The sequence below is a fragment of the Bacillus rossius genome, chromosome 7 (assembly GCF_032445375.1).
Source record: "Bacillus rossius redtenbacheri isolate Brsri chromosome 7, Brsri_v3, whole genome shotgun sequence".
Lineage (NCBI taxonomy): Eukaryota > Metazoa > Arthropoda > Insecta > Phasmatodea > Bacillidae > Bacillus > Bacillus rossius.
In genome coordinates, this window is record NC_086335.1 from 13,960,827 (window position 1) to 13,988,195 (window position 27,369).

General features: G+C 37.4%; 1 protein-coding gene across 1 annotated transcript in view; it reads right to left on the minus strand.

Annotated features, from left to right (window-relative positions):
• Window positions 1-27,369, minus strand: part of LOC134534406 (lachesin-like) — a 424,713-nt gene that overhangs the window by 122,709 nt on the left and 274,635 nt on the right. The window contains exon 4 of the mRNA XM_063372870.1: window positions 8,640-8,798. Coding sequence (XP_063228940.1) covers window positions 8,640-8,798 — 159 coding nt within the window. The remainder of the gene's footprint in view (window positions 1-8,639; window positions 8,799-27,369) is intronic.

Below are 27,369 nucleotides of genomic sequence, written 5' to 3' on the forward strand. Positions count from 1 at the left end.
AACGAAAAGGCAGCACATTTTGAATGCATCATCGAATAAGGAAGCACATTTGGAAGCTCCATCAACTTAAAAATGCAAAAAGGAAGCACAAGTTACGAGATCTAAGTCTTAGTAAGAAATCATAATACAAGAAATAAACACATTACATTATATTCTTATAATTTAAATTATTTATTTTATTGCTTTACATTTTACAAATGCAAGTAAAACAAGTCATTATTGTATGTAGCCAGCATTCCTCAGTTCCTTGAGTATGAAGGATATTTCTTTGATGCACGAATAGTTTCCTGCACAAAGCGAACCATGTAGAAGTCTTAGCCGGTCAACCAATATGTTTGGATCTTTCCATGATGTGTAATCATTATCTTCTACCACCATCTTCCTTGCACCTTTATAATAAATATTATGATCTCTGGTGTCTTCCGTTTTACCACCAACCTCAGGGTAACTGTCATGTTTGAGACGGTGATAATCACAAGCTTGATCAGATTTATATAATAAATCACGTCGTTTCCATCGTTTCGGTCTCAGGACACCGCCACATTCTTCGATCTTGGCAGCTTTAGGTGCTTCATCATAGTCTATGTCTTTGTCAACAGCCTCAGAGTCACTGTAACAATCACCGTAGAAGGAATCGTCTTCACCCAATTTACCGTAATAATTCGATGTTGATGATGTTGAAGTGTCTTCATCGTCTTCATGCTTCCTTTTTAGGAGTCTATCATTTTTACAAAGTAGGAAAGATCTACTTGAATTCGGCTGGAATATATTCTCACTTTTCACGTTAAGGATTCTTCCATTGTCTTCATTCTTCCGTAAATCATCAACCTTCTTTAATTTAAGTTCTTTGTCGAGACAGTTTATGCTAGCTTGTAAACTTATCATTGTTGAGCAAAGATAGAGTTCTTGTACAAGCCAGAAATTTATGTATTTTTTTTTATTTTTTAATTTTTTTATTAATTTATTTTTATTTTTAAATATTTTTTCTTGTAATTTTATGATATCAAAGAAAACATGTGGTGGTTTTCTCTGTGTGCTTCCGATTAATCTGGTCAATATTATGATGGTTTTCTCCGTGTGCTTCCGATTATTATTAATATTATGGTGGTTTTCTCAGTGTGCTCCTGATTATTCTTGACAATATTTTGATGGTTTTTCCCGTGTTCTTGCAATCATTCCTGTGGTTTCTTTAAGTGTTTCTGACTATTCTGAGAAACCACTCTCTGCATGGATTTTTTTTGGTCTAATGAAACATGTCATTTTATTTGGAGTTACATTTAATTCGATAATTTCTGCTACTAAATCAAAACTTGCAATATTTTTATCAGGTGGAATTAACAAATATCATTACTCAGTCAAATTAATATTACGCCATGAGACATCTGTGGAGCACCAACATGCAAGACGAACTTCCTTTTCCTTGGAGTCTAGCGAAGCCATCCTTCTTTGGCGATCGTTAGTGAGCATCCCGCATCCCGCATAAAAGAACTAAATATTATTTACCTGCAAGCAACATGTGGTGACATCTGTTGTTGAAAAGCAGAACTACATGCATAAAGTACTTTTGCATGAGAAAGATATTAATTCTCGCTGATGAAATATGAAAAAATTTCTATTTAAGTATTGAATCTAATTTAAATACTCAATTGGTATCTGGCATTAGTCTCAGTAACTAATATGAATTCCGATTTGGGATCTGACGCTGTATCGAAAGAACATAGGTGTAAGTTTTGCAGTAAAGAGTTTATCTTGAGAAAGAATAAAAGACAACACGAGAAGAATGACTGTGTTAAAAATCCACTGCGCAATATGATAAGTTGTTTTAGATGTAGCAAGTCGTTTACGCGGAGAGAGAGCCTAAAAAGACATGGCAGAACTTGTAGCGCCAAGCCTGCGTACAGGCTAGAGGACAACGATGAATCTACTAGCCTAAGGAAGAGTGTTAAGACAATAATATTCTTGGCTCTTCCGATCTCGACAAAGAACATAAATTGAAGAAGGTTGATGATTTACGGAAGAATGAAGACAATGGAAGAATCCTTAACGTGAAAAGTGAGAATATATTCCAGCCGAATTCAAGTAGATCTTTCCTACTTTGTAAAAATGATGGACTCCTAAAAAGGAAGCATGAAGACGATGAAGACACTTCAACATCATCAACATCGAATTATTACGGTAAATTGGGTGAAGACGATTCCTTCTACGGTGATTGTTACAGTGACTCTGAGGCTGTTGACAAAGACATAGACTATGATGAAGCACCTAAAGCTGCAAAGATCGAAGAAGGTGGCGGTGTCCTGAGACCGAAACGATGGAAACGACGTGATATAATAAATAAATCTGATCAAGCTTGTGATGATCACCGTCTCAAACATAAAAGTTACCCTAAAGGTTGGTGGTAAAACGGAAGACACCAGAGATCATAATATTTATTATAAAGGTGCAAGGAAGATGGTGGTAGAAGAGAATGATTACACATCATGAAAAAATCCAAACATATTGGTTGACCGACTAAGACTTCTACATGGTTCGCTTTGTGCAGGAAACTATTCGTGCATCAAAGAAATATCCTTCATACTCAAGGAACTGAGTAATGCTGGCTACATACAATAATGACTTGTTTTACTTGCATTTGTAAAATGTAAAGCAATAAAATAAATAATTTAAATTATAAGAATGTAATGTTTTTATTTCTTGTATTATGATTTCTTACTAAGACTTAGATCTCGTAACTTGTGCTTCCTTTTTGCCTTTTTAAATTGATGGAGCTTCCAAATGTGCTCCTTATTCGATGATGCATCCAAAATGTGCTGCCTTTTCGTTGGCGGTACTTCCAAATGTGCTGCCTTTTCGTTGTCGGTGCTTCCAAATGTGCTGCCTTTTCGTTGTCGGTGCTTCCAAATGTGCTGCCTCTTCGTTGTCAATGCTTCCAAATGTGTTGCCTTTACGTTGTCGGTGCTTCCAAATGTGCTGCCTTTTCGTTGTCGGTGCTTCCAAATGTGCTGCCTTTTCGTTGTCGGTGCTTCCAAATGTGCTGCCTTTTCGTTGTCGGTGCTTCCAAATGTGTTGCCTTTACGTTGTCGGTGCTTCCAAATGTGCTGCCTTTTCGTTGTTGGTGCTTCCAAATGTGCTGCCTTTTCGTTGTCGGTGCTTCCAAATGTGCTGCCTTTTCGTTGTCGGTGCTTCCAAATGTGCTGCCTTTACGTTGTCGGTGCTTCCAAATGTGTTGCCTTTACGTTGTTGGTGCTTCCAAATGTGCTGCTTTTACGTTGTCGGTGCTTCCAAATGTGCTGCCTTTACGTTGTCGGTGCTTCCACATGTGCTTCCTTTACGTTGTCGGTGCTTCCAAATGTGCTGCCTTTTTGTTGTCGGTGCTTCCTTATTCGATGGTGCATCCAAAATGTGCTGCCTTTTCGTTGTCGGTGCTTCCAAATGTGCTGCCTTTTCGTTGTCGGTGCTTCCAAATGTGCTGCCTTTTCGTTGTTGGTGCTTCGAAATGTGCTGCCTTTTCGTTGTCGGTGCTTCCAAATGTGCTCCCTTTTCGTTGTCGGTGCTTCCAAATGTGCTGCCTTTACGTTGTCGGTGCTTCCATATGTGCTGCCTTTACGTTGTCGGTGCTTCCAAATGTGCTGCCTTTACGTTGTCGGTGCTTCCAAATGTGCTGCCTTTACGTTGTCGGTGCTTCCAAATGTGCTGCCTTTACGTTGTCGGTGCTTCCAAATGTGCTGCCTTTTCGTTGTCGGTGCTTCCAAATGTGCTGCCTTTTCGTTGTCGGTGCTTCCAAATGTGCTGCCTTTTCGTTGTCGGTGCTTCCAAATGTGCTGCCTTTTCGTTGTCGGTGCTTCCAAATGTGCTGCCTTTTCGTTGTCGGTGCTTACTTATTCGATGGTGCATCCAAAATGTGCTGCCTTTTCGTTGTCGGTGCTTCCAAATGTGCTCCCTTTTCGTTGTCGGTGCTTCCAAATGTGCTGCCTTTACGTTGTCGGTGCTTCCATATGTGCTGCCTTTACGTTGTCGGTGCTTCCAAATGTGCTGCCTTTTCGTTGTCGGTGCTTCCAAATGTGCTGCCTTTTCGTTGTCGGTGCTTCCAAATGTGCTGCCTTTTCGTTGTCGGTGCTTCCAAATGTGCTGCCTTTACGTTGTCGGTGCTTCCAAATGTGCTGCCTTTTCGTTGTCGGTGCTTACTTATTCGATGGTGCATCCAAAATGTGCTGCCTTTTCGTTGTCGGTGCTTCCAAATGTGCTGCCTTTTCGTTGTCGGTGCTTCCAAATGTGCTGCCTTTTCGTTGTCGGTGCTTCCAAATGTGCTGCCTTTTCGTTGTCGGTGCTTCCAAATGTGCTGCCTTTTCGTTGTCGGTGCTTCCAAATGTGCTGCCTTTTCGTTGTCGGTGCTTCCAAATGTGCTGCCTTTTCGTTGTCGGTGCTTCCAAATGTGCTGCCTTTTCGTTGATGGTCCTTCTATTTTTAATGTTGTTTTGACTCGAGTATTATTGTAAATGGTTCTTGATTTGACTAGCGTATTATTCCATACGGTGCATGTATATAAGTGAGTCCTAGACAGCAGGTCGCTCAGTTTGTTAAGACGTCGTCGGTGTAAGGATCTCCTAGTTTGTTTCTTCTGGTGCATTAATCACGTAATTAACTGTTCTTGAGAACTCGATGGCATCTTTACCGACTTTAACGACGAACTCGATGGAGATTGTACCATCGACTGCGGGAACCTTGACGTCAGCGTCGACGATGGTGGAGCAGATCCCGTTGGCAACATCGATGTCAACACTGGAGGAGACTTCAACAGACGTGGTATCGCCAGCAGAAGAGTCTTTAATGCCGCTAGTGCTGGCTGCACAGGAAAACTCGGCGAACGCTGGTTCGCCATCAATGGAGACTTCAATGGATGCCGAATCGACAACAACTAACGAACATCGGTGCTGTTACTGCGACAAGATTTTCTCAAATAACAGCAATGCTCGACGACATGAGAATAGAGAATGTGCCAAGAACCTATATCGTAAAATGTTTGTTTGTGAGAAATGTCATAAGCAGTTTGCCAGAAAAGATAATATGAAAACGCACATGAAGGCATGCAAAGGTCCTGCTGTTCGGCAGAAAGTAAAGGTTTCGGTGCAACAACGATGCATTGATGTTCATAAGAGTATGCCTGGAGATGGTGCAACTGCGGCAACGTCAGTATCTGGATCGGGTCTGAAAGGTTCGTCTTCATCACCACGGTATCCTTGCAGCTACTGTGATACGTCGTTCGCATTTGCTCATGATGCACGAAGACATGAGCGGAGCAAATGCACGAAGAATCCATCTCGCATGAAGTTTCGATGTGATGAGTGTCATGAATGGTTTACTAGAATTGATAATTTGCGACGTCATGCGAAAAACTGTAAAGGTGAAGTCCGTGTGCCTACTGCTGAACTACCTGCAGAAATTTCGACTCCTCGGTTTAGGTTGAAGGATCGTGAGCGTACAAGCAAGAAAACCGATGTGCAGCAACCGATTGGTATGACGTCTGAACAGGAAAATAAACCTAAGACTGTGTTCGGTGCATTACAAGTGAACGATAATGGCTTCTACTTGGCGCAGTCTGCATTTCGTGGAACATTGAAGTACTACTATTATTTAAATACGTTAGGTGAGTCGAAAGACATTTGTAATTTTCTTGATGATATCAGAGAGGACATAATTAATCAGCTTACTGATGATGTAGCAACAAACGGACCTTTGAAATATAACTTGTGGTTGGACTGTATATATGGAAAGCCATATCCGTTCGATGACAAAGTGAAGAAGTGTGCATTCAATACATCGGCTGCAGTAATTTACAGTTCTAACGATGTGAAGCAAACTGTTAAAAATGGTATCCAGAAACTCTGTCAAGAAGAGGTGAACTATGTCTGTAAAGGTTCTGGCTGGACTCTGTCTAGTATAAACCGATTGGAGCTAAGAATTAGTCATTTCACATCGCTGCGGAACTAAATGATTATAAGATTGCTGTCTTTCGCAAATGATCCTGTAGTAGAATAAAAATTATGTAATAAATATTATGTTTGTAAAAGAACTTGTGGTGTTTAATTCCTCGAACCTGTTACTATTATGTTAAATTGATGTTATATTTAATTTTTTTGCATCGTCCTAGATCGTACCAAGGACCTTAGTCGACCTAATCGATCAGTATATAGATTACAAGTTTATTTAATGAATTTTGGAATTTTTCCCGAATTTCTAGCTAAATAATTATGGATTTTCAAGATGGCGGCCAAATGACAAGATGTTGGGTGTCACAGCAATAATAAATGATTACTGCACTCTAGCGGATAAGAACTAAACTAACATGGCATCAGCGCACTCTCCTCGACGATACACTGATGATGGCTTCCAGCAGACGAGGACAAGATGGCGGACATGACGTCATACTACCTGACGATATATATATGCTTTGAAAAAAAAGTGGAGGGAGTCAGTATGCCTGCAACCACCGCGGGGGGAAGGATCGGTCGCCATTTTTTTTTTTTTGCACTCGTCGGGTTTAAACCGAGGACTCCGAGCTCCGTGTCGTAAATGTTTGTTTTTTAAATATTTTATTAAAAATTTATTATTTAATTTTTTTATAATTTTTAAATATTTTTCATTAAAATCGGATAATAAATTTAAAGATGGCGGCCATAACGGAAATTGCAACGGTGACGTCATAATTCAAAATGGCGGATAACACAATGCCGGAATGTTCGAGAAAACGAAATGACATCATCCAAGATGGTGGATCCAAGATGGCTGTCGGGGTCAAGGTCAAAGGTCAAGGTCACATCCTGATAGAGGCTTAACTGAGGCTTGAGTTAAGGATGCTTAAGCCTCTATCAGGACATTTCTAGCCGCTGGGATTTTTAAGGACTAAAACGGGAAATTTTCCATCGAAACGGGAATTTTTCCCTCGAAAACGGGAAATTTTTTCTTAAAACGGGAAATTTTGAGTCATTTTGAGTCATTTTTGAGGAATTTTGAGGAATTTTTGCCGCCGTGACGTCACAAATCCAAGATGGCGGAGCCGGCTCTCGGCTCCACCGCCTGAGGCCTGATCTCGGACCGGCCAATATATACTACTTACACTGTTGTATGTTGCTGTTTAAAGTTTATTGGGCGGATTCTCTATTACAGGATTCGAACCCTGTAGGTACACTACAGTGGGAACGAAAGGAGATGTGTTTTTTTAACGTGTTTGAAAACAGTTTATCAATAAAAATGTATGAATATGAACTCAATTTAAACATTATTTTATTCGTAATAAGAAGTAATCAAAAATATATTCGTGGAACTGTTTTCACGGGAGAGAACATTCTCTGGGAAACTACCCAAACTTATAGTAATCAAACACAAATGAAATAAATATGTAATTTTTTTTTGCACAATGAAAAAGAAAACAAAATATTGTACCTATCTGGAGACTTTTGGGATTTGAATTTACAAAGAAGTACTGACGAGATTAAGAAATTTTGTAATACCTGACGGAATGTGTAATTTGTGCGCTTTTCCTAAAACACGTATTGCTATCGGAGTGTTGGTTTCATCTGTTACATACCTTACACTTAATTATATTTAAATAAAATATAAAATCAAGATGCCAGATATTGCCACGGAAAGAAAAAAATAAAAATAACCACGGACATGTGCAGGTTAAGCTTGATTAGGTAGTATATATATATATATATATACATGTATGTGACAGCCACCTCGGAACTTGGGTAGCATAGCTACCACTCAAAAAAGGAAACCAATAAGAGTAAACAATTTAGTTCCCCCCCAAAAATGGACAAAGTTTAATTAAAAGTATGCACTGATAAGGTCTTTGAACGGTTCATGCAACAAAGAAGATAGATTTAAAATTTTTTTTACATACATCATTGCTGGTTACAAAGTATATCATAAGAAACTCCAATATTAGACAAACAATATGGTAACACACAGTAAACAAGCAAATATAAGCAAATGTTAAAATGTTATAACACAGACAGCATAAAAATTCCGTGGAAGGAACTGGGTCAGAAAATATTTTACAGCACAGACGGACACAGTTGGGTTGACATGACGAGACAGTTACAACAAGAACAGCAAATAAGTATAAAAAAAGACCTTAGACAAAGTGTTTTGTCTTTGGAAGCCCGCAGTATTTGTCTGAGTGGTAATCGTTGTGGTGTCACAAATATATTTTTTGTCACAGTGCTAGGTTCGTATTTTGTTGTCGTTGTGTTGCCCACATTATCTTTAATGTCTCACCTTTGGGTTCGTCTGATTTTCGCTGTGTGTTCCAATGTCGTGTTTGTATAACTTACACAATTTATATCCTTCTATCTGTAAACTTTCATTACTTCCACGTGTGGTTGCCACAACCGTTATTTTTATTTTAAAAGTAATTTTAAGAGAGATTAAAAAAATCAATTTTTTTTTTAATTCTACAAAAAAAGTCTTTACTACAAGTCACTACCTGGAAAAAATGTCCATGATTTTCTGACACCATAAATGGTTGTTTGGTATAAAAGAAACAGCCCAGGAAGTATTGTAAGGAAGTAGTTTCCCCTGTTACTCCGCCGCGCACGGACAGCGACACGAGAGGAAGATGAGTACGAGTTACCTACTCTCCTGACCGCCGCCCATGGGGATGGTCTCGCCGCTCTCCCGCCGCCAGGTGATGGTGGGCGGCGGGGACCCCGTGGCCGCGCACCTCAAGGTCACGTTGGTGCCCTCGCGCACCACCATGTCCGTGCTGGTGGGGTAGTCCAGGATGTCCGGCGGCACTGCAACACGTCACCACCCCGTGGCTCACCCAACCGTTCGGCATGTGACAAGAAGGAAAGTTTACATATTCTCACCTGAAGCCTTAGAACTAATAAAATTAACGTAAAAGTTAAAGTTTGTTTAATAACTTTAATTCCTCCGTGTAAATTACTGTACGGAAAAAAAAATAACTGTAGCTCTAGCAATTTAATTACCAATTTAATTCAAACTATGAAAGTAAACTATAGTATACAAATTATTTGCATTCTATAATTATACGTTTTGGAAAATGGAGCAAACATAAGACGGTGTTTTCCCACTATTTTGTGTTCTCCATTGCCACAGTGAGAATAGGAAACACTTAAGTGAATGCAGAAATATAGAGAATACTGTCAGCAATTATATCTACTCCTACGATACCAATTGTTTTGATAACATTACTTTCATCTGCCGGTGTTTCTCTTTCAAAGTCATATATTTTTTTACTGCAGTAAAAGTTTGGCATTACAACATGATGTTATGTGATACAAAAAGAATGGCTATGGAAGTAATTGTGAATATATAAAATGTTTATGAAGTATATGTGGTTTGATAATCATAATATTGTTTTGAGTTGGTATTTGAAGTTTATCAATTGTTAGTTTGTTATAGAACTCAGTAGATATCTTAGTAGTTAATTCTTTGTAAAAATAACTTTTCTTTAAAGTAATAACAAGCTTGTATCATCATGGAAACAATAAAGTTGTTTTTTTTTTTAAATTATAAAGACCAATGATATGACAAACGCATCCTAACCGATGTTAGGTCATCTTGTCTGTACTATTACCAAGTAATTCTATAAATATTAAAGTATTATAAGAATCGGGTTATACTGGCACAGGGTTTCTTGAGAGGAGCTGGGTTAGGTCTAGGAGCTGACCGCCAACTTGGATTATGTCACCGTTGCAATTTTTCGTTACAATCGTCTTCTGGGACTGTGACGTCAAGGCGACCATCTCGGATGACCCTGCACTGTTTGAAAATTTTCTAAAGCGATTTGATCTTAATGCTTGTCAAAGGTAGTTAAAATTATATAAGGTGGCAGAGGACATGTGGTGACATGACTATATCACACAGATTTTAAGGTTGTGGAAGAGTCAGGGTGGAGAAGGGGTAGGTACACTAGCAGCGCCAGACGGCGTGTGTCAGAGTAGAGCGTGCTTGGAATGCATGGAGAGTTGTGTATAATGCCCAAAATACCGCACATATTTGAAAGAAAGCTTCAGATTAATGTAAGCAGTTTGATTATAATACAGGGGAGTGTTTTCGACAACATAATGTATTTTGTTCGGGAGAGCGATTTTGAACACATTTGGTCGAGTATAGAAATTAGTGGGACCTCCACTCCCAGACATGTGATCGATATTACGAACTATTAGGAGGACGAGGAAATTTACCTCCACAACAGGCAAAAAATTGAGTTCCAGAGGTATCAGGGTCACCGCTGGACGCGAAAATAGCAGTGAAGGCGAAATCCTGAGCGAGACATTTCGTCCTTGATGCCTGCACAACAAGTTTTGAGAAGGTCAACTTCTAAAACAGCTGGCGGATCGAGGACCATTGCCGCTTTCCAGCAGTAGCTCTCTACGTCTCGTGCTGAATCGCGCGTATCATCGTTGCTGGAATCAACCGCCTTGATGATGTCACTGATGCCGCTGATGGCTATTGCGAAATCTCGACTGCCTCGGTCATTAAAGTGACGGAGAGGTCGACACCATCAACGCCGCCGTCTACTTCAAGTTGGGTTTAACCCTCTGCCGCTGTATCATAGTGTGGGTGGGACTCGCCATCAGCTCCAGATATCGGGTGAAGGCCTTAAGACTTGCGAAAATGTCCTAGACTTGGGGGATATGAGGGGCTTGTTGAAAGATGTAAATACGATGTGCGATAGCTTGAGTTTGAACTGACGAACTTTGCGCCATTAACTACCTCTTTCAGTAACCTAGTTATGTTAAGAGTGAAAGGTAGGACAACACTGAAAGCCCGTGAACCAAGGCTCAATTAAGTGTTTTGATGTGAGGTTAGTTGAGACCAGAAAATTGGCTGACTGGTCATGCACGCTTACACAATTTGGGTAGTTAATTAATAAAATATAATGTCATGTAAATAATTTATTTCAAAAATATTTTTTTTATATATATTTTACTTATATACCTTTTCCATATCAATTACATAATATCTCTTGAGTATCGTCTTTTACAAAATCATTTTAAATTATTATTTATATATTTATATTTTTAAGTATTTAGCAAGGGCCCCGCTATCACAAAAGGTAATTAACGAACAATCAAACACAGGTTTTTTTTATGAAAAACATATCTTAATTTTTTTGTTACATAATTTCTCTTTCTCTAATTATTATGATTATTTTGACGTTGGATTATGTTGTTTCAAAAGAATTTAGCTTGGTGCGTTGCAGAATTTTGACGAAAATGTCCGACGTGATTTAGTTCAAAAAAAAGATTTTAACACATGCTTTTTGAGGTTAGTAAATCATTCCAAAAAATAAATTAGATGACGGCTTTCCTGGCAGATGCGGTCACTGCATGGCTTCAGGGCCGATGAGGACAGGCCTCATACTCCACAGCACTAGGTCGACTCAAGTAAACCGCATGGCCGGTACTCGTCGACCGCTATTACCAAATAACCAAGATATTTGACCAACTCCGGTATTACAAACATTATCAGACGTTCTTAATTAACTGATCAGAAAAACTCACCACTTAGTGCGGTAAAACAATGCTCAAAGCATGTTAAATTCCCAAACTTCTACAGACACGAATTCTCACTACTTGATCATGGCGTCAAGGTGTTGAAAAAGAAAGACCTTTCTTGCTCACGGCAAGACGAAGAAGAACATAGATAATAAGGTAAGTGCACCGAATATGGCCTAACTAAGGTTTGGATGTGCCTATACACAAAACCAATGACTAAATAGGTGAATAATTTATGTGTGTTGTAGAGAAGTATATTGTGTACTCAAAAATTGTTATAAGACGTGTTTTGCAATGTGTAGGATATTTTTTAATAATTTCATTTTTTGCGAATCTGTATTGTGGACATAATATGGCCTAGTGCTCCTTATATGGTATATTAGACACACGATCGTGATTTAAGCAGATAAAATATTATTAAAGTTTTACTTAGCTGTAAAAAATATTATTCACTTAAATAAATGTATAATGAATTGAAACAATTTAATTTTATATATTCGAATATTGCTTCTAGTGATGTTAAATGTTATTTCTATAATTTTTACTTAAATTTAATAAGAATTTCAACCTATATAACAGATAAATTCTTTATTTTTGAAGCCAACACAAACTTTCTTGCTTCAAAATATTTATAAATATACCTTTTTCTTTACTTAAAATTTAAATTTTTTTTTAAATTGCATGATTAAAGAATAAAATAGAGGAATAGGTAATGACATTAGTCATTGTCACAAATTGTTTAACATGAATGGTCAACAAATGCTATAAAATCAAATTAACTGGCAAACCATTGATTAATTTAAAATATAAGTGTTCATGACATTATTATGAATGTTTAAAATAAGTCTAATTTTATTTTTCACAATATGGACAAATAAACTCATCAGTGTCATCAGCCGTAAGTCCTACACATTCTTCATGGAGATATTTCTCACAAAGCTAACATTTTCGCATGTCATTAACTCTCTCTTCTTTGCACAAAGCACAGTACCATGACTCTTGTATTTGGTCGGCGACAGATGTTGAAGCTTTGGGCAATCTGTCTGTGCGTCTTCCAGCATCAAGCTTTCGCCCACCTGGCCTTGAGAAATTTGCCTTCGTGAGAGAAGTTTTCCTTTTTGCACCAGGAGCTTCCTTTGACTGCTCTGTACTTGGTCTTGAAAATAGAGATTTTTTCAGGTGAATGGCCTTGCAGTTTAGAGATGATTTCCTCTTTGCTGCTCTTGAAATTTCTTTTTGAGGTGTTGGCAAGAAAGTTTTGAATGAATCACTTGTGCTGTTAACAGAGCTGCCTTCGGTGTTATGTCTCCTCAGTACTTCCTGTACCAATTCCTCTTCTTCATGACATGGTAAAATAGGCACTCCTGAACACTCAGGTCGCTGGTTGGAGTTTTCTCGCTGTACCTCTACATGTGTTGGCCCACGCATTAAGAAGGCTAGTTTTTTCGGTGACAGAGCTGGATGCATATGCTTTATCAGGCAGAATGTCAGGATTAAATGGGTAAATCCCTGTAGCTCTGAAGCCTGGCTAAATGTTGGACGGATTCATGCATTTGTCCCACACTCCAGTGAACAATGATCCAAAGCGATGTTTTGTAATTGTTTTGTCACCATGATTACTCCAGTATAACAACACAGCTTCATCCCAATAGTGCTCAAAAGCTCTGAACACCATTTTATCCAGAGGCTGGAGTTCATGTGTCGTATTTGCTGGAAGGCAGAAAAGAGTTATTTGGTACTGATCAGCCACATCAACAATTTCATAATACGGATGGCTTTTAGCACCATTGAATATAATGATGCATAGCCCTGGTGTTTTAAATCTACTGAAATGATGTATCCAGCTTACAAATGCCTTCGTTGTCATACTACCTCGTGGTGTCATCTGGCAGACAGAGCTGGGAGGTAAATTATCTACATATTCTGGCTTCATACGGACACCTTTGAACCGTATCATGGGGGGCACAGCAGAGCCCAATGCGTTGCTACAAGCAACAATGGAAACACTTTCTCCATGCTCTTTAGCAACAATGTATACCCGTTTACTTCCTGTTTTGGCATACACGGAAGGTTGTTTGTGCAGAATTAACCTACACCCCTTTTCGTCGACGTTATATATACTCTCAGGGTTCCACATTAGATTTTTAAAGATTAATAGTTCTTTCAGTTTCTTGTAATAGTCTGACATAATAAACTTGTTGACCTTTTGTGCTCTTGCTGGGTTGAGGTTTTGAGCCGTACATTTAGCAATATTTTTATTTCTTTCCAGAAACCCCTTGAGCCATTTCCGTCCAGCAAGGTCTTTTTGAATAGAAACCATATTCTTGATATTGTTGGTTATACAGTATCGGTAAACACAAAGTCTGATAGCTGTTGCTGTTAAAGGATATCCAGTGTTGGCCAATTTTATTATACGTTCACACAAATCCTGCTCTTGTTCATGGGTAAGAATGCTTCTTCTACCAAGTTTTGATTTAAATGTTTTACCTTCATCGATATATCGGCGTAAAGTCCGACGTGGAACAGCAAATCTTTCTGATGCTACATATGTTGATAGTGTGTTCGACTTGACTTGACCGCTTCAACGGCATGTTGCAAGTCTTTCTCTGTCCACTGAGCACGTTTAAGACGAGGACCCATCACCCAAAACATAGAAAAATTCATACAAATAAATACATTGTAAAAAATGGAAACACAGATTTTATGTTCCTAATATGGCCTACACAGGCCATATTAGGACACTTTACATTTAATTAAATAACCACGTTGAAGTTATGTTTTTAGTAAAATGAAAGCATATTTCATTATACCATCTTAAAGAGTATAAAATTCTTAACATTTTAAAGTAAAGTTAAATATTGTATGACTTACGTGTAAGAAACATTTATTCTTTCATTACGTTATTAAATAAGATGGCTTCGTCAACCAACTTCTAAAAACACAATAAGAACGTCCTGTAGCGAGTCATTGTGCCCGTGGCGTTTTCTCTTGCCGTTAGTTGGAAGCATTCGATACTTTCTGCTGTGCAGTGGTGCTGCCTGCTGGACTTTTCTGAACTAAGTATTTTTTCTGTAAATAGGCCATATTAGGGAAACAGGCCATATTCGGTGCACTTACCTTAGTACTAGTAGAGAATACCTTTTGGAAATACAATATATATATCGATTATTACTTGACAATATTTTACCACAAAATAATGAATTAATTCATAAATTATGAAATTGTTCCTTTACACATTTACTAAAATAATTAAATTAGAATAAATCATGGTACATAATAAACTTGAAGTTACGTTGGCACAATAACAAAATTGATGTGTTACAAATATTTAAGTTACACTTAATTACAATTATTATAAACAATTCCAACTTTGTTCACTAGTAAACTTTAAATATTTAAAATGACATATTAAATTAATAAATTCCAAATTGAATTAAAATATATGTGGAAACCATTTCGCTATTAAAACCAAAAAAATTATAAAATAAGTAAAGTTGAGCAAGTGCCACCAATCAGTACAATTGCACAACTTGGAAAAAAGGTGCATATCTTGAGCATGTTATTGCGTGGGCGTTTTAGCAATGATTGATGTTTATATATAGTTGTTTAAGAGAAGTATATGATAGCCAGAATGAGCCCAGGCTTCTGGCTGTGGTGCGTGGTGCCGATTGACCTCTGACGTCACGGCGAAAATCTAGGTGTCAATTTCCCTAAAATTATTAAAAATTCATAAAAAAATAACTCAAAAGGACACAAATTCCTCTAAAGATCTCTACTTCGAGGGGAAAATTCCCGCTTTGAGGGAAATTTTCCCATTTTATTCCTCATAAATTCCAAAATTAAAAATTCGAAAAACCTCAAAATGGCTTAAAATGAACAAAATACAAATAAGGGCATTAAATTCCCTAAAGACAAACCTCTATAAACCGCCGAGGTCAGATCTTCACCTTGACCATATAATGAAAATCTTTTATTTTCGACCAAAAAATTCAGAAAAAATTCCAAAAAATATAAATAAAACTAGTTGCCCGACCCAACATCGCACGGCTATACTCATGGAAAAAATTAAGCCACATCGCCCATTTACAGTAATGGTAAATAAAAAAAATTAGTGAAAATTTATGACAATGCTTTATAATGTACCGGAGAGAAAATTAATAGCACCGATGGTTTCCCGACTCGTGCACGCAACGTACAACTGATGTACCCGTACTTCGCTAGGGCAGTCTACAGGCAGATCACTCTTGCGCCGCTCATTATACATGCCCCTCCTTGTGGGTACGCCACTGCTGTGCAATGCCCGTTGCCATGGAGACGCAGAAGGTATGAACAATGCAAAATCCTGTTCTCATGAAGACAAAGTACCCACTGTTGCCTGGTTTTAACCACCCATGGGATATAATTTTCGGAAAATGTCATCCTGCGTAACATAAGGAACATTACTGTGAAGTTTCAAGTCATTAAAATATATATACTTAAAAAAGGGCAATTTTTGATATTTAAAGTACCCGCAAAATTTCAACGGTGATGAGGACTGCACTAACAATGAAATAGTCGTTGCCATACAGACGAATGAATCATCAACAAAGCAACAGCCGTTGCCATGGTGATTTCCTACCAAAAACTGGAAATTTTGATATATTACGCCCCGAAACTTCTTTTGGGATTGGATTTCCGCAGAATCCGTTCTTTGTGAGCGTCTACACCACAAAATGAGTAACTATGCTTAATTTAAAGTCAATCGGTGTATAGTTTTAGAGATCTCGTGATGAGTGTGTCAGTGAGTGGTTTTTCGCTTACACATATAAATATATATATATATATATGTAAGCGAAATACCACTATATATATACCAATATATACCTATATATATATATATATATATATATATATATATATACAAGTCCTTGTCAGAATTGTAACGGGAGAGGAAAATTTTTCATGGTCCGAAACATGAAAATTATTTAAAAATAATAAAAATAATTATAGTAAAAGAAAAAACAAACATATTAAACACAGAGAGAGGAAAAAAAACAACAAAAATTTAGGTTTGCGATTTTTAGTGATAAAAAGTATTTACATACTATTTGAACTCTTTTGAGGGTACTGATTGCTTCGTTGTTAATATCACACGGGTGTTTTTTACTTGTATGGGGAAATTAAGAATGATAAGGCATCTAGTGCGTGGCAAAAAGGTTAATAGGCAATAGGAAATACACTTCTATCGCCTGCGGCATTGTGAACACACACTTCGTACTTGTACAGCACGTTGTATCTAACCCCCTCCAAAGCAATTGATTCTAAATTGGACTTTCAGTAAGGATCCCTAATGTTATTTACAATGCAATATAGCCTATAGCCTTCCTCGATAAATTTACTATCCAACACTGAAATAATTTTTCAAATCGGACCAGTGGTTCCTGAGATTAGCGCGTTCAAACAAACAAACAAACAAACAAATTCTTCAGCTTTATAATAATAGTATGGATTGCTAACTTCATATGTTTAGTTGCATAATCAATTTCGGACCTCAGATCAATTCGAGGTGAGAGTAAAATTGTAATATATGTATTTAAAAAAATCTTAATTACGATTTAAAAAATAATTAACAAACGTTACTTACATCACACCTACCATCTTCAATAAGGACCTAACCATTTCAATTATTTTTAGAGCCACTATCTTGAATATCCATATTCTTTATGCTAGGAAATTATAAAAAAAAATTTATAAAATATTTAATTAAAACATTCCGCTATCTTGGATTATGACATCACGGCCGCCTTATTGAAAATCCATAATTATTATCAGAAAAATGTGGAAAAAATTTTAAATTTATAAAACACTTGATTAATAAAATGTTTATAAAATATTATTTATTAAATGCACTTTCATTAAGGACGCATCGGTTCGAAACCAGCGAGGTCATTCAATTAAAAATTGCGATGGACCCTACCTCCACGAAAGCCACTGGCAGACGGACCCCCAACCACTAATGCCAAGGTATATGTTGTTACGGATGCAAATAAAAGCGAGACACACGCTAGCTTTGGAGCTGGCTGGCGGTCCTGCCAGGCTACTAGCATCATTCACGTATCATATGGCCTCAACTGATGTAAGGCATGCCTCAAAAGTTAAGCCGGATTACAAGTGTCGTCGATACCCACTCCCCCCAAAGCACCACCCAAATCTTCCTGCCTCGGTGCCATTATCTATCACTGAGTGGCCTTTGTAATTCCGTGGGCTGCCGCGTGAAGTCGCGTGAGCAAGCGACAATTCTCGATGCTTCGGGAGTCGGATGACGCGGATCATCACTTCTGCTCTCGTCGCTTCGAGAAGGGTGCCAAACACTACTTATGCAGCGACGCCGGCCTTTGCGAAGTATTGAGCGGATTCCGATCGAAGGGAAGTGTAACATCAGCGAAGAGGCTGAGAGACCCCCCAGAGAGTGGCGCGATGCGGTGCCCGACTGAATCGTTATAGTGCGGCGACTCAGTAGTCTGTGTTTGTGGACAGGCGCGAGGTAAGGAGTGAATCTATTGTTGAGCCTAGCTCCAGTGTGGAGTGCGAATTGAAGAACTTGACCGACATTGAGTGACTTACGGATAAACATTTTTAAGTGCCAGTTCTTTGAGATCGCACATTTTTAAGTAAAATAATGTATTATTAATTTAAATAATAGTAATCAATAAAACTGTAGTAAAACCTAATTGGCATATCCCTTACGAAGCCATTTCACCTGAAATTATAGGTGTAACACTTCAGAAGTGGGATAGTCATAATTAAATAATTTATGAATGGTTTATAAAGATAAAAAATTTGAATATAAATTTTTTTAGAATTGAAATAAGTGTTAGGAATAGTAGTTAGTTAGAGTGTAGTTGTAGTTAAGTTAGTGTTAAATTCAGTATAATTTTCGGCAACCTCTTAGGACAAATTACATTGTAGATCGTAGGGCGGTACAGATAGTGACAGATTAGTAGTGGATGAGGACAAGAAAGATGACTGCCGAGGAGCTTAAGAATATAATGTTTTCTGGGACTAAATGAATCATAAAATAGAGGAAATGAAGAAGGGTCAGGAGGAAATGAAAAATGTGCAGCAAGAGTTGTATAGAACAACCTTGAAGACAAGTCAACAGAGTTATTCAGAAACCCTCCAAGAATTCGAAGCCAACATCAAGCGACTCGTGTACCTCACCTACGCAGAAGCACCAACAGTGTTCCACCAGCAGCTAGCAACTAGTGCTTTTATATATGGGCTCAGAGATGCTGAGGTTCAGCAAACTCTTTGTATGGCCCGACACAAGAAGTGCTACGCGGCCTTGGTCCATGCACTGGAAATCGAGGCAGCATTCAGTGCCTCTAGAAACCCAAGCATCAGAACAAGGAGAACCGTACTGGAGCCCTACAAAGCAGCATATGCCAGAAACACCACTAATAAAGTAGATATTCTCAGGTAATAAGGTCAAAGTCATCCAAATGGCTGCCGTAAATAACTTAATTATAGATGGCCTCCGAAAACGACAGTATCCAAGCTGGCTTACGCCATTTCCTATATTCCTACCCCTTACCCATGTACCAGGACGAAACAAACCTTTCTACTAACATTATTTACTATTAATCAATAATGTATATGATTCATAATCACATTTTTAATTTTTATTTGTGTGCAGACTTTTTTAATTCGGTCCATTTGTGTTGCATGTTGCGCGCGTATAGTATAAATTCATTACATTATATTTTCAAAACACGCCTTAAGAGTATAGTCTAATATCAATTGAAAAAAATATCTTATAAACACTTGGAAAAGTTTAAAAAAACACTTGAAAAAGATTTTAAACACAGTTTCTATCACTAATATGTATCCACAATAAATAAATGGTTTTAATTATATGGACGAATATTCAATATCAATCACTAAAATATCAGATTGAAATACACATGTATAGTTTCAATTTGAATGTAGCCTTTTTTCATCCTTTTATAATTTCGTTGCATGGTCCACGTGTATCGTAAAAATTCACTCTCAACGTATTTTTATAACGCGTGTAATGAAGCATAACATTTTAAAACGTTTAACTTTACCAAGCAATTATGTGTGTGCATAATTCTTAAAATCTATCTTCCTTTAAGAAAGAATATTCAATTGATTGATTTGGTAATTACTTTAATCAATTTTAGTTTGTTACCTCCCAGTCAGTTATATTCGTGTTTTTTTTATTTTTTACTTAAAACCAAACTTTCAAAATTTAGATAAATAAATTATTGGAAAATGTTAAAAATATTCGCCAATTTTTTATGTGTTCTTACTTAATTCATTATATTTATCTTGATTTACGTTGAGAAATTGTTTTTTTTTAATTACACACAAACTGAAAACATTTATTCTTCTTATGGGTTTAATTGTAATAAGTGGTATTAACACATTCTTATCTCTATAAATATTATTTTTGCAGAGTTTATTTTTATATAGGGAAAAGGGGGGGGGGCAAAATGGGGACGCTAAGAAGAAATTGCCTTAAAAAAACAATGGTTGTTGCTAATATGGCAACAAATGTTTCTACAGGTGCACAAAATGTCAGGCTATCAATGTAAACTAAAATGATAGTTACAGATTACTCACTGAAAACAATGGCAAAACATTTACGATCTCACGATAACACCCCATCTTGCCCCTCTACCTGGGGTAAGATGGGGCATAACTTGAGGCAAGATGGTGTGACATTATTTACACATGTCACATACATAAGCAGTGTCTTCGTCCTCATCGTATTCTCCAACACATGCACAGTGAGCCCACCCTTGACATTCTATACTCTTAACCTACGCTTCCGTTGATTCAGAAAACAAATGGCCACAAAAAAAATACACTTAGCATCGTCAGTTTCTTTCACTTCAGAGTATTTGTCCTTTTTCTGTTTGATGGTGGGCCTACTATTCTTTGTTGTCATCATTCTGTGCTCTAGGTTTAGCTTATTTTTGCAAGAAACAGCAAGTTTCCCAGTTTGAGTTTTCATGTCATTTCTATATGGCGATTTAGTTAAAATAGCAGTTTTCCCACGGCGCCGATCACTCGAATTGTTCCTTTCTTTGCCGATATGGGGAAACAGCATTGTATCTTTTGGGGATACTCGACTAAATGCACCAGTGTTATTTTGTACAGTGGAGAACGAACGGCTAGGAAATATGCAATTCTTGTTTACTTCAGGATTCGAGGACTCTGGTGTGCTATCTTTTTCATTGAAATCCTCAGGCATTATTCTGTCAGTTGTTTTGGACGAACAACTAGGAACAGAATTATCCTTGCATACTTGAGAACCCGAAGATTCTGGTATGTTGGCTCCTTCAGCGACACTAGGCGCTGGTCTGTCAGTTGTTTTGGAAGGCAAGAATACACTATCCTGAAAGACCACGGGGTGTATTGGCCTTATTCCCATGGTTTTAAAACCATTGATGGCTGTCGTCATTGTGGCTGCTCGTAGAAAAGCACTTCCAAACAAGCTGGCTATCTGATACATTGTGACAACACGCCCTGGGTGGCATCGCAACCAATTGGTTACTGCAACTTCATAATATGTGCTGAGTGGCTTCATGAATGTAACGTCCAGTGGCTGGAGGCGATGTGTGCAGTGCGGTGGGAAACAGAGGAGAATAACTCCTTTTCTCTTGCTAGATCAATTAGTTCAAGTTTTTTTGTGTGCTTAGAATGGCCACCAAACAGTAATAAAACACGATTATCTTTGGAGGCGTTAGTAAAAGGCATAAACTGCTTGATCCACCTTACGAAAAGGTCGGACTGCATCCCGCCTGATGGATGACATTCGGCCCAAGTTCCAGATGCAGACCCATCCATCAGTTCGTCTTTCATCCTCTGTCGAGGAAATATCATCATCGGTGGCATGTAAACGCCTGATGCACCGACACAAAGTTCTACAGTTACTGTTTGTCCTCTATCTGCCGATGTTAGAGCTCGAACTTGTTTTCTTCCTTTCGAAGAGATGATTTTCGATCTTTACTTTGGCACTGATGACACACTTGTTTCATCGTAGTTGTACACTCTGTCTGGAGTAATTTGGTATTGGTCATACAGCTGTACTAATAGTTAAAAAAATTTGGTAACCACAGCTCTGTTGAACCCCATTGCTCTCGCTGCAGAAGTAGCTTCCGGTTTTCGAAGAGACAAATCCGGATGTCGCTTCATTAAGCATTTAAGCCAGTCCAAACCCGCCTCTTCTTTGGCAACGTCAAACTTATGATTCTTGTTATTCTTCACAGCTAATTGTAAAGCTAGTTTTCTCAGATCAGCAGTGTTTAGACCAAACAACATGCCTTCTATTTCTTTCAAGTAAACTACTAGCTCATATTCATCTTCAAGACTTAACACTGTTTCAAATGGTCCCAAACTGACATTGAGTGGATGATAAGGATTTTGTCGAAATATAGCCATCTTCCTCTCTAGTGGTATTTGTGGCACATCAAAAGCAGCAGATGCCTTACGAAAACCCATTTTGTTTTGCAAAACATCATCAATTGATTTTTGCATCGACTCTTCAGACCACTTCTGTCGATCTGTCTTTCTTTTATAGGTCCGTACTATTTTGTCTGAAAAAATACATTAGTTAGGGACAATATTAAAATGACCATAGACATGTGGAATAAATTGTTTAAATGTATTTGGTAACATGTGCTCTACTTAAAAATATTATGGTCTAACTTTATCAATATTGTAATCGGTTGCCTTTTCTGAATTAAAAGGATGCTACTGTCGAGAGAGAGCCAAAATCTTAAGTTTTAAAACCAACATGGTGGATGGCACTCTCTCTCTGAGCATATCGGAACCGCCAGAGAGTACTCTCTGTGACATAAGAGTGACGTAAACGCGAGTACGACAGACCCCACTCTGAGCCAGATTAAATATGCCCACAATGCAATTAACAGTTGGTTCAAATTATTTCCTATCAAATAAATAGTTTAGTAAACAGAACTGCACTTATCTGACAGTTATATCATTTACTATCCGCATAATTTAGCTTTAAAAACAATTATTACATCCATTAAAATACTGGTAGATACAATAAACAAAATCTCCGTTGCCATTATATATATATATATATTGTTAGAGAAAATGTGGACTTTTGCTTATGTGCATCCTACTTCCCCAAAACCCATACGTTTTTACTTTTTACTAGACTATTACAAACGAGCAGGTATGGTTTTTAAACCTATAATATAAATACAACTTATCAAAAGCATTACTCTTGGCGTGACAATATTTAGGAGCTTTTAAGGGGCAAGATGGGAACAATGTTAAGGGGCCAGATGGGGACGTCCCAATCTTGCCTCAACTGTAGCATAAAACTTAAAAGAATTATAATAACTTTACAGCTTTTTTAGTCGCTTCCGTGGTTACAGTATTAAATACCTCAAACACTATGTTATTCAATAAAATCCAAGAAATATAACATTTTAAATCGTGGCTTACCTGTTGGCCTTGCCACAACCAATTAAAATAATATCACAACAGAGAGATACATTAAAATGGCCACCAAACACAACAAAATACTCCAAGCTTACTAAAATCTTGAATCTTGTACGCCGAGCCAGCGTGACTTGCTGTTGGAGATTCAATCGTTTCCCGCAAGATGGCAGCATCATGCAGACAACTAAACACTTGCCCCATCTTCCCTCACGACCCCATTTTTGCCCCCCCCCCCCCCCTTCATCAACTGCTTTATATAGATTAATACTTTTTAAGTTAAAAAAAAACACCCCATTTTAAACCCTTCAACAGTAGAAGTGTCAAAGAGGATAATAAATTATATTTGTATGTATATGAAATTCTTTCTCAGTTCATTACTTTCCCGCACTAAAATATTCGAGAGTATGAATTCTAGTTAAAACAAAATTTTCCGTTTGAAACGACTAAAAAAATTTTAAGCGTTAGAATGATATTGTTTTTTGTATTACATTTGCCCAGTTTCCTTCGTTAGGGAACAGGTTAAGATACTCTATGATACTGTTAAATAAAGTTTAAATTTAATAACAGTTGTAGTTATTCTCGAAAATAAATTAAAGACTAGACACAGAATATTATAATTGTGGCAGCCATTTATTATTAATTTCAAACAGTCTATAAAATGTTTTGCTAATTATATAAGAAGAAAACTTATTTTAAACTATTAAAGAGTGTTATGGTCCAAAACGGTTAAAACGAAAATTGTGTTTTCCTAATTATATCCGCTCCTTCAATTTTCCCAAAGAAATTACTTTAAAAGTATGGTTTCGTGGGGGCCGCGGCAGTAGGCCGAAAATCACTAGGCCGACAGGCACTAGGCCGAAGGCACTCGGCCGAAAGGCACTAGGCCGACAGGCACTAGGACGAAAGGCACTATGCCGACATGCACTAGGCCGAAAAATTGAAAATTTATCTCGCTGGAAATATGTCTTAACTCTGGCAACAGGCACTAGGCCGACAGGCACTAGGCCGACAGGCAGTAGGCCGAAAATTCTAATATTTATATCACTAGGAATATGTCTTAACTCTGGCAACAGGCACTAGGCCGACAGGCACTAGGCCGAAAGGCACTAGGCCGAAAGGCACTAGGCCGACAGGCACTAGGCCGACAGGCACTAGGCCGAAAGGCACTAGGCCGACTGGCACTAGGCCGACAGGCACTAGGCCGAAAGGCACTAGGCCGAAATTTCGGCCAAATGACTTTCGGGTTAGTGACTGCTACCCCCATATGCGTGTGTTGTGTCGGTTGACTCTTCCTGAGAGATGAAAAGTGGCTTCGTCACTGAAGATTAATTTGCCGTCAAAGTCATCGTCTTCAAGATGGTTCTGCATGGCAATGCAGAACTGCAGTCGGAGCAATTTTTCATCGTGGCTGATGGCTTGCAGAAGCTGCAATTTGTACGGCTTTACTAAATAATTTTCCACAATGTTGGCTGAGGGAGGTTCAATTCTGCACTATCCCGATAAGTTGACTTCTTGGGACTCCGCACCATCATGTCCCGTACACAATCCACTGTCTGTTGTGACATGCCTGGCCGACCGGACCGTTTTGCATCGCACAAACAGCCGTCTTCCTCGAATTTCTTGTACCACTTTATTATTTTATTGTAAACTGGTGGTGTTTTGTTAAACTTGCTAAGGAAAGCTCTTTGGACACTCACTACCGATTCGCTAAGGGCGTATTCAAGCACACAAAAGGCTTTCTCTTCCTGGTTCTCAGCCATTTTCAGCAACTACATGCACTAGCGCCCCTGTCGGTTGTTTTTTAAAATAGCTTTTTGGCGCTACATTCAAAAAATACTTTGAGAGTTGTTCTTTCACGGGGTATATAATTTGTTACGTTATTCTTTTCCATTTCGCTGTACCGATTTTATGAAATGTTTCACGGACTTTATAATTAGCCTGTTTATATAGATAGGCCTAATAATACAACCCAGCGATAGGCCTAACTTTAATAAAATACAAACAATATACTGCAACGTTACTGGTCTTTATTAATAGTATTGCTAAGGTTAAACAATACTATTTGAAGGCTTATTAGTGTGATACACATAAATAATCATTAATCTTACAATTACACACACAGAGGTAGGAAGAATAGAAGTAATACTTTCTATGTAATTTCTATGATAACATATTTATTTATTAACGTATTTATTTATCAACGTATACCTCAATTCCATATAATGGTTAATTAAATTATTAATACGATTAACCTGAAATTCGTAAAACGTGTCTGATTATCCGCTGGATCAATTACAGGAAATAAGGTTGGCACAGAAATACACTTTCAAGAGTCTATTCGTCAAAATTATTTAATACTATTACTTCCATTCACGGTGTACGTTGTAGAGATATAAATGTTATTATTTTACTTGAGGGTTCAATGAAAATTAATTATTATCACTATGGCTAAAACTCAGGGTCAGCTTCGAGAATCTATGAAATCGGACCACTGGTTTTCGAATTCTAATTCCATACTAAAAAGTTCGTGTTTTAGATAATTTAAATCGTTTTGCTCAAAGACATATAATGTTTCGAAATTAATTGTAAATTCTTGTGAGGACTAAATGAATTAACTTATATCAATGTCCGGGATGATGTTCCAATTTGCGTCCTTTACAACGCGAAAACGTATTTGTTAAATACGTGGCCTAACTGTCAATTAATGTCATATTTAATACTCACAAACCATATGTGAAGTCTGGTGAATTCTTTTATATATAGAGACTAGCTGCAGTACCCGGTTTTGCCCGGGCTGAACACCGGGTGATATATTGTCCGCGAGTTACAGCAAAATGGATAGCGATATGTCCAGTGTGGTGGACATTAATAAATGACACATAATTACTGTTTGTGTATCTGTGACCTATGGTTTTCTGTTTACCCATGGCGATCGGTTGAAAGGTTTAGAAGTTGATGCGCTACAGCGCCATCTAGGGGCGAGTTTCAAAAAAAATTGTTAGCATAAAAACCTTCTCCATAATAAAAACACTTCGATGTGCCAACTTTCATGGCGATCGGTCAAACGGTGTAAGAGTTTATCGACGACATACATGCCAACATCCAATTATATATATTCTTATATTTCGAAATTTTGGGGCTTTCACTTTTGCGGAAAGTGGATGTTCAGGACCTCGAATGGTTTGGAACACTCCATCTCGAAAGAATAGATATTTGAAATTCCTGAAATTGTCGAAATTTTGGGGCTTTGTTCCCAGAGGAGGGCGGCGGGTTCGAGGACCCTGAATGGCTCGAAAACACTTAAAATCGAAAGAGATAGATTTTTCAAATTTTTTAAACTTTCGAAATTTTGGGGCTTTTACCACCTGGGGTGGGTGTGGGGGGGGGGGGGTGGGGTGTTTGACGTTGAGGACCCCGAATGGCTCGGAAACACTCCAAATCGAAAGAGATATAAAGGAATATAAGAATGTAGGCACTTACTGTACTCCTATCTACCATAATAACAATATTGACAAATAAAAAGCTTATTACCTACATATTAATAATTATCTAAATAAATTAATAAATAACTCTATGATAATATTAAACTTCAAACTATACACACCAAAAAAAAAACTAAGGATGTTTGTGAAACTATATTTATTTGTCATAATGTTTAAAACATTTGTAGGATTTCTTTATATGTAAAACTGTGGTGGCAATATTCCGCTTATCCAAAGGAGTATAGAAATTAATAGAGACATCACTTCCTGTACACACCACAAATCTTTGAATTAAGTATAAAAAAAACATAGTCCAAAATGAAACAAAAAGTATAAATAACAACTAATTTGACAAAAAAATTATAAAACTGGAATGAAAATATTAACATCCGCCTGAAATTTAATAGAAGTAGGTAGGTATGAATATATATATAAGAAATTAAATGAAATTAAAACATACATAAATAAAATTATCTCACACTCAACCAAACATAATGTTTAATATGAAATAAAGGAAGATGGAAATTACACGTAACTATTCTAATTAATAAAAAAAATCAACTTTCCTGAAATATTTAAATTCAAATTTTTCAACAATATATTACATAATTGATAAATATTTCTTGTCTTCGGTCTCAGCAGCCCTAAGACTCTTGACGCTCAGCAGATAAATTATAAACACTAAACCAAACTCCTTGCAAATAAGTAGGTAATGTAAAAAAAAATAACAATATTGACAAATAGAAAATATTAGTAGGCCCTACCTACCTATGAATAAATTTCGAAGAAATTTATAAGTTTAATAATTTATGTACCTACATAATATTAAACTTGAAACTATCCACACAATAAAAACCTAAGAATGTTAGTGAAAC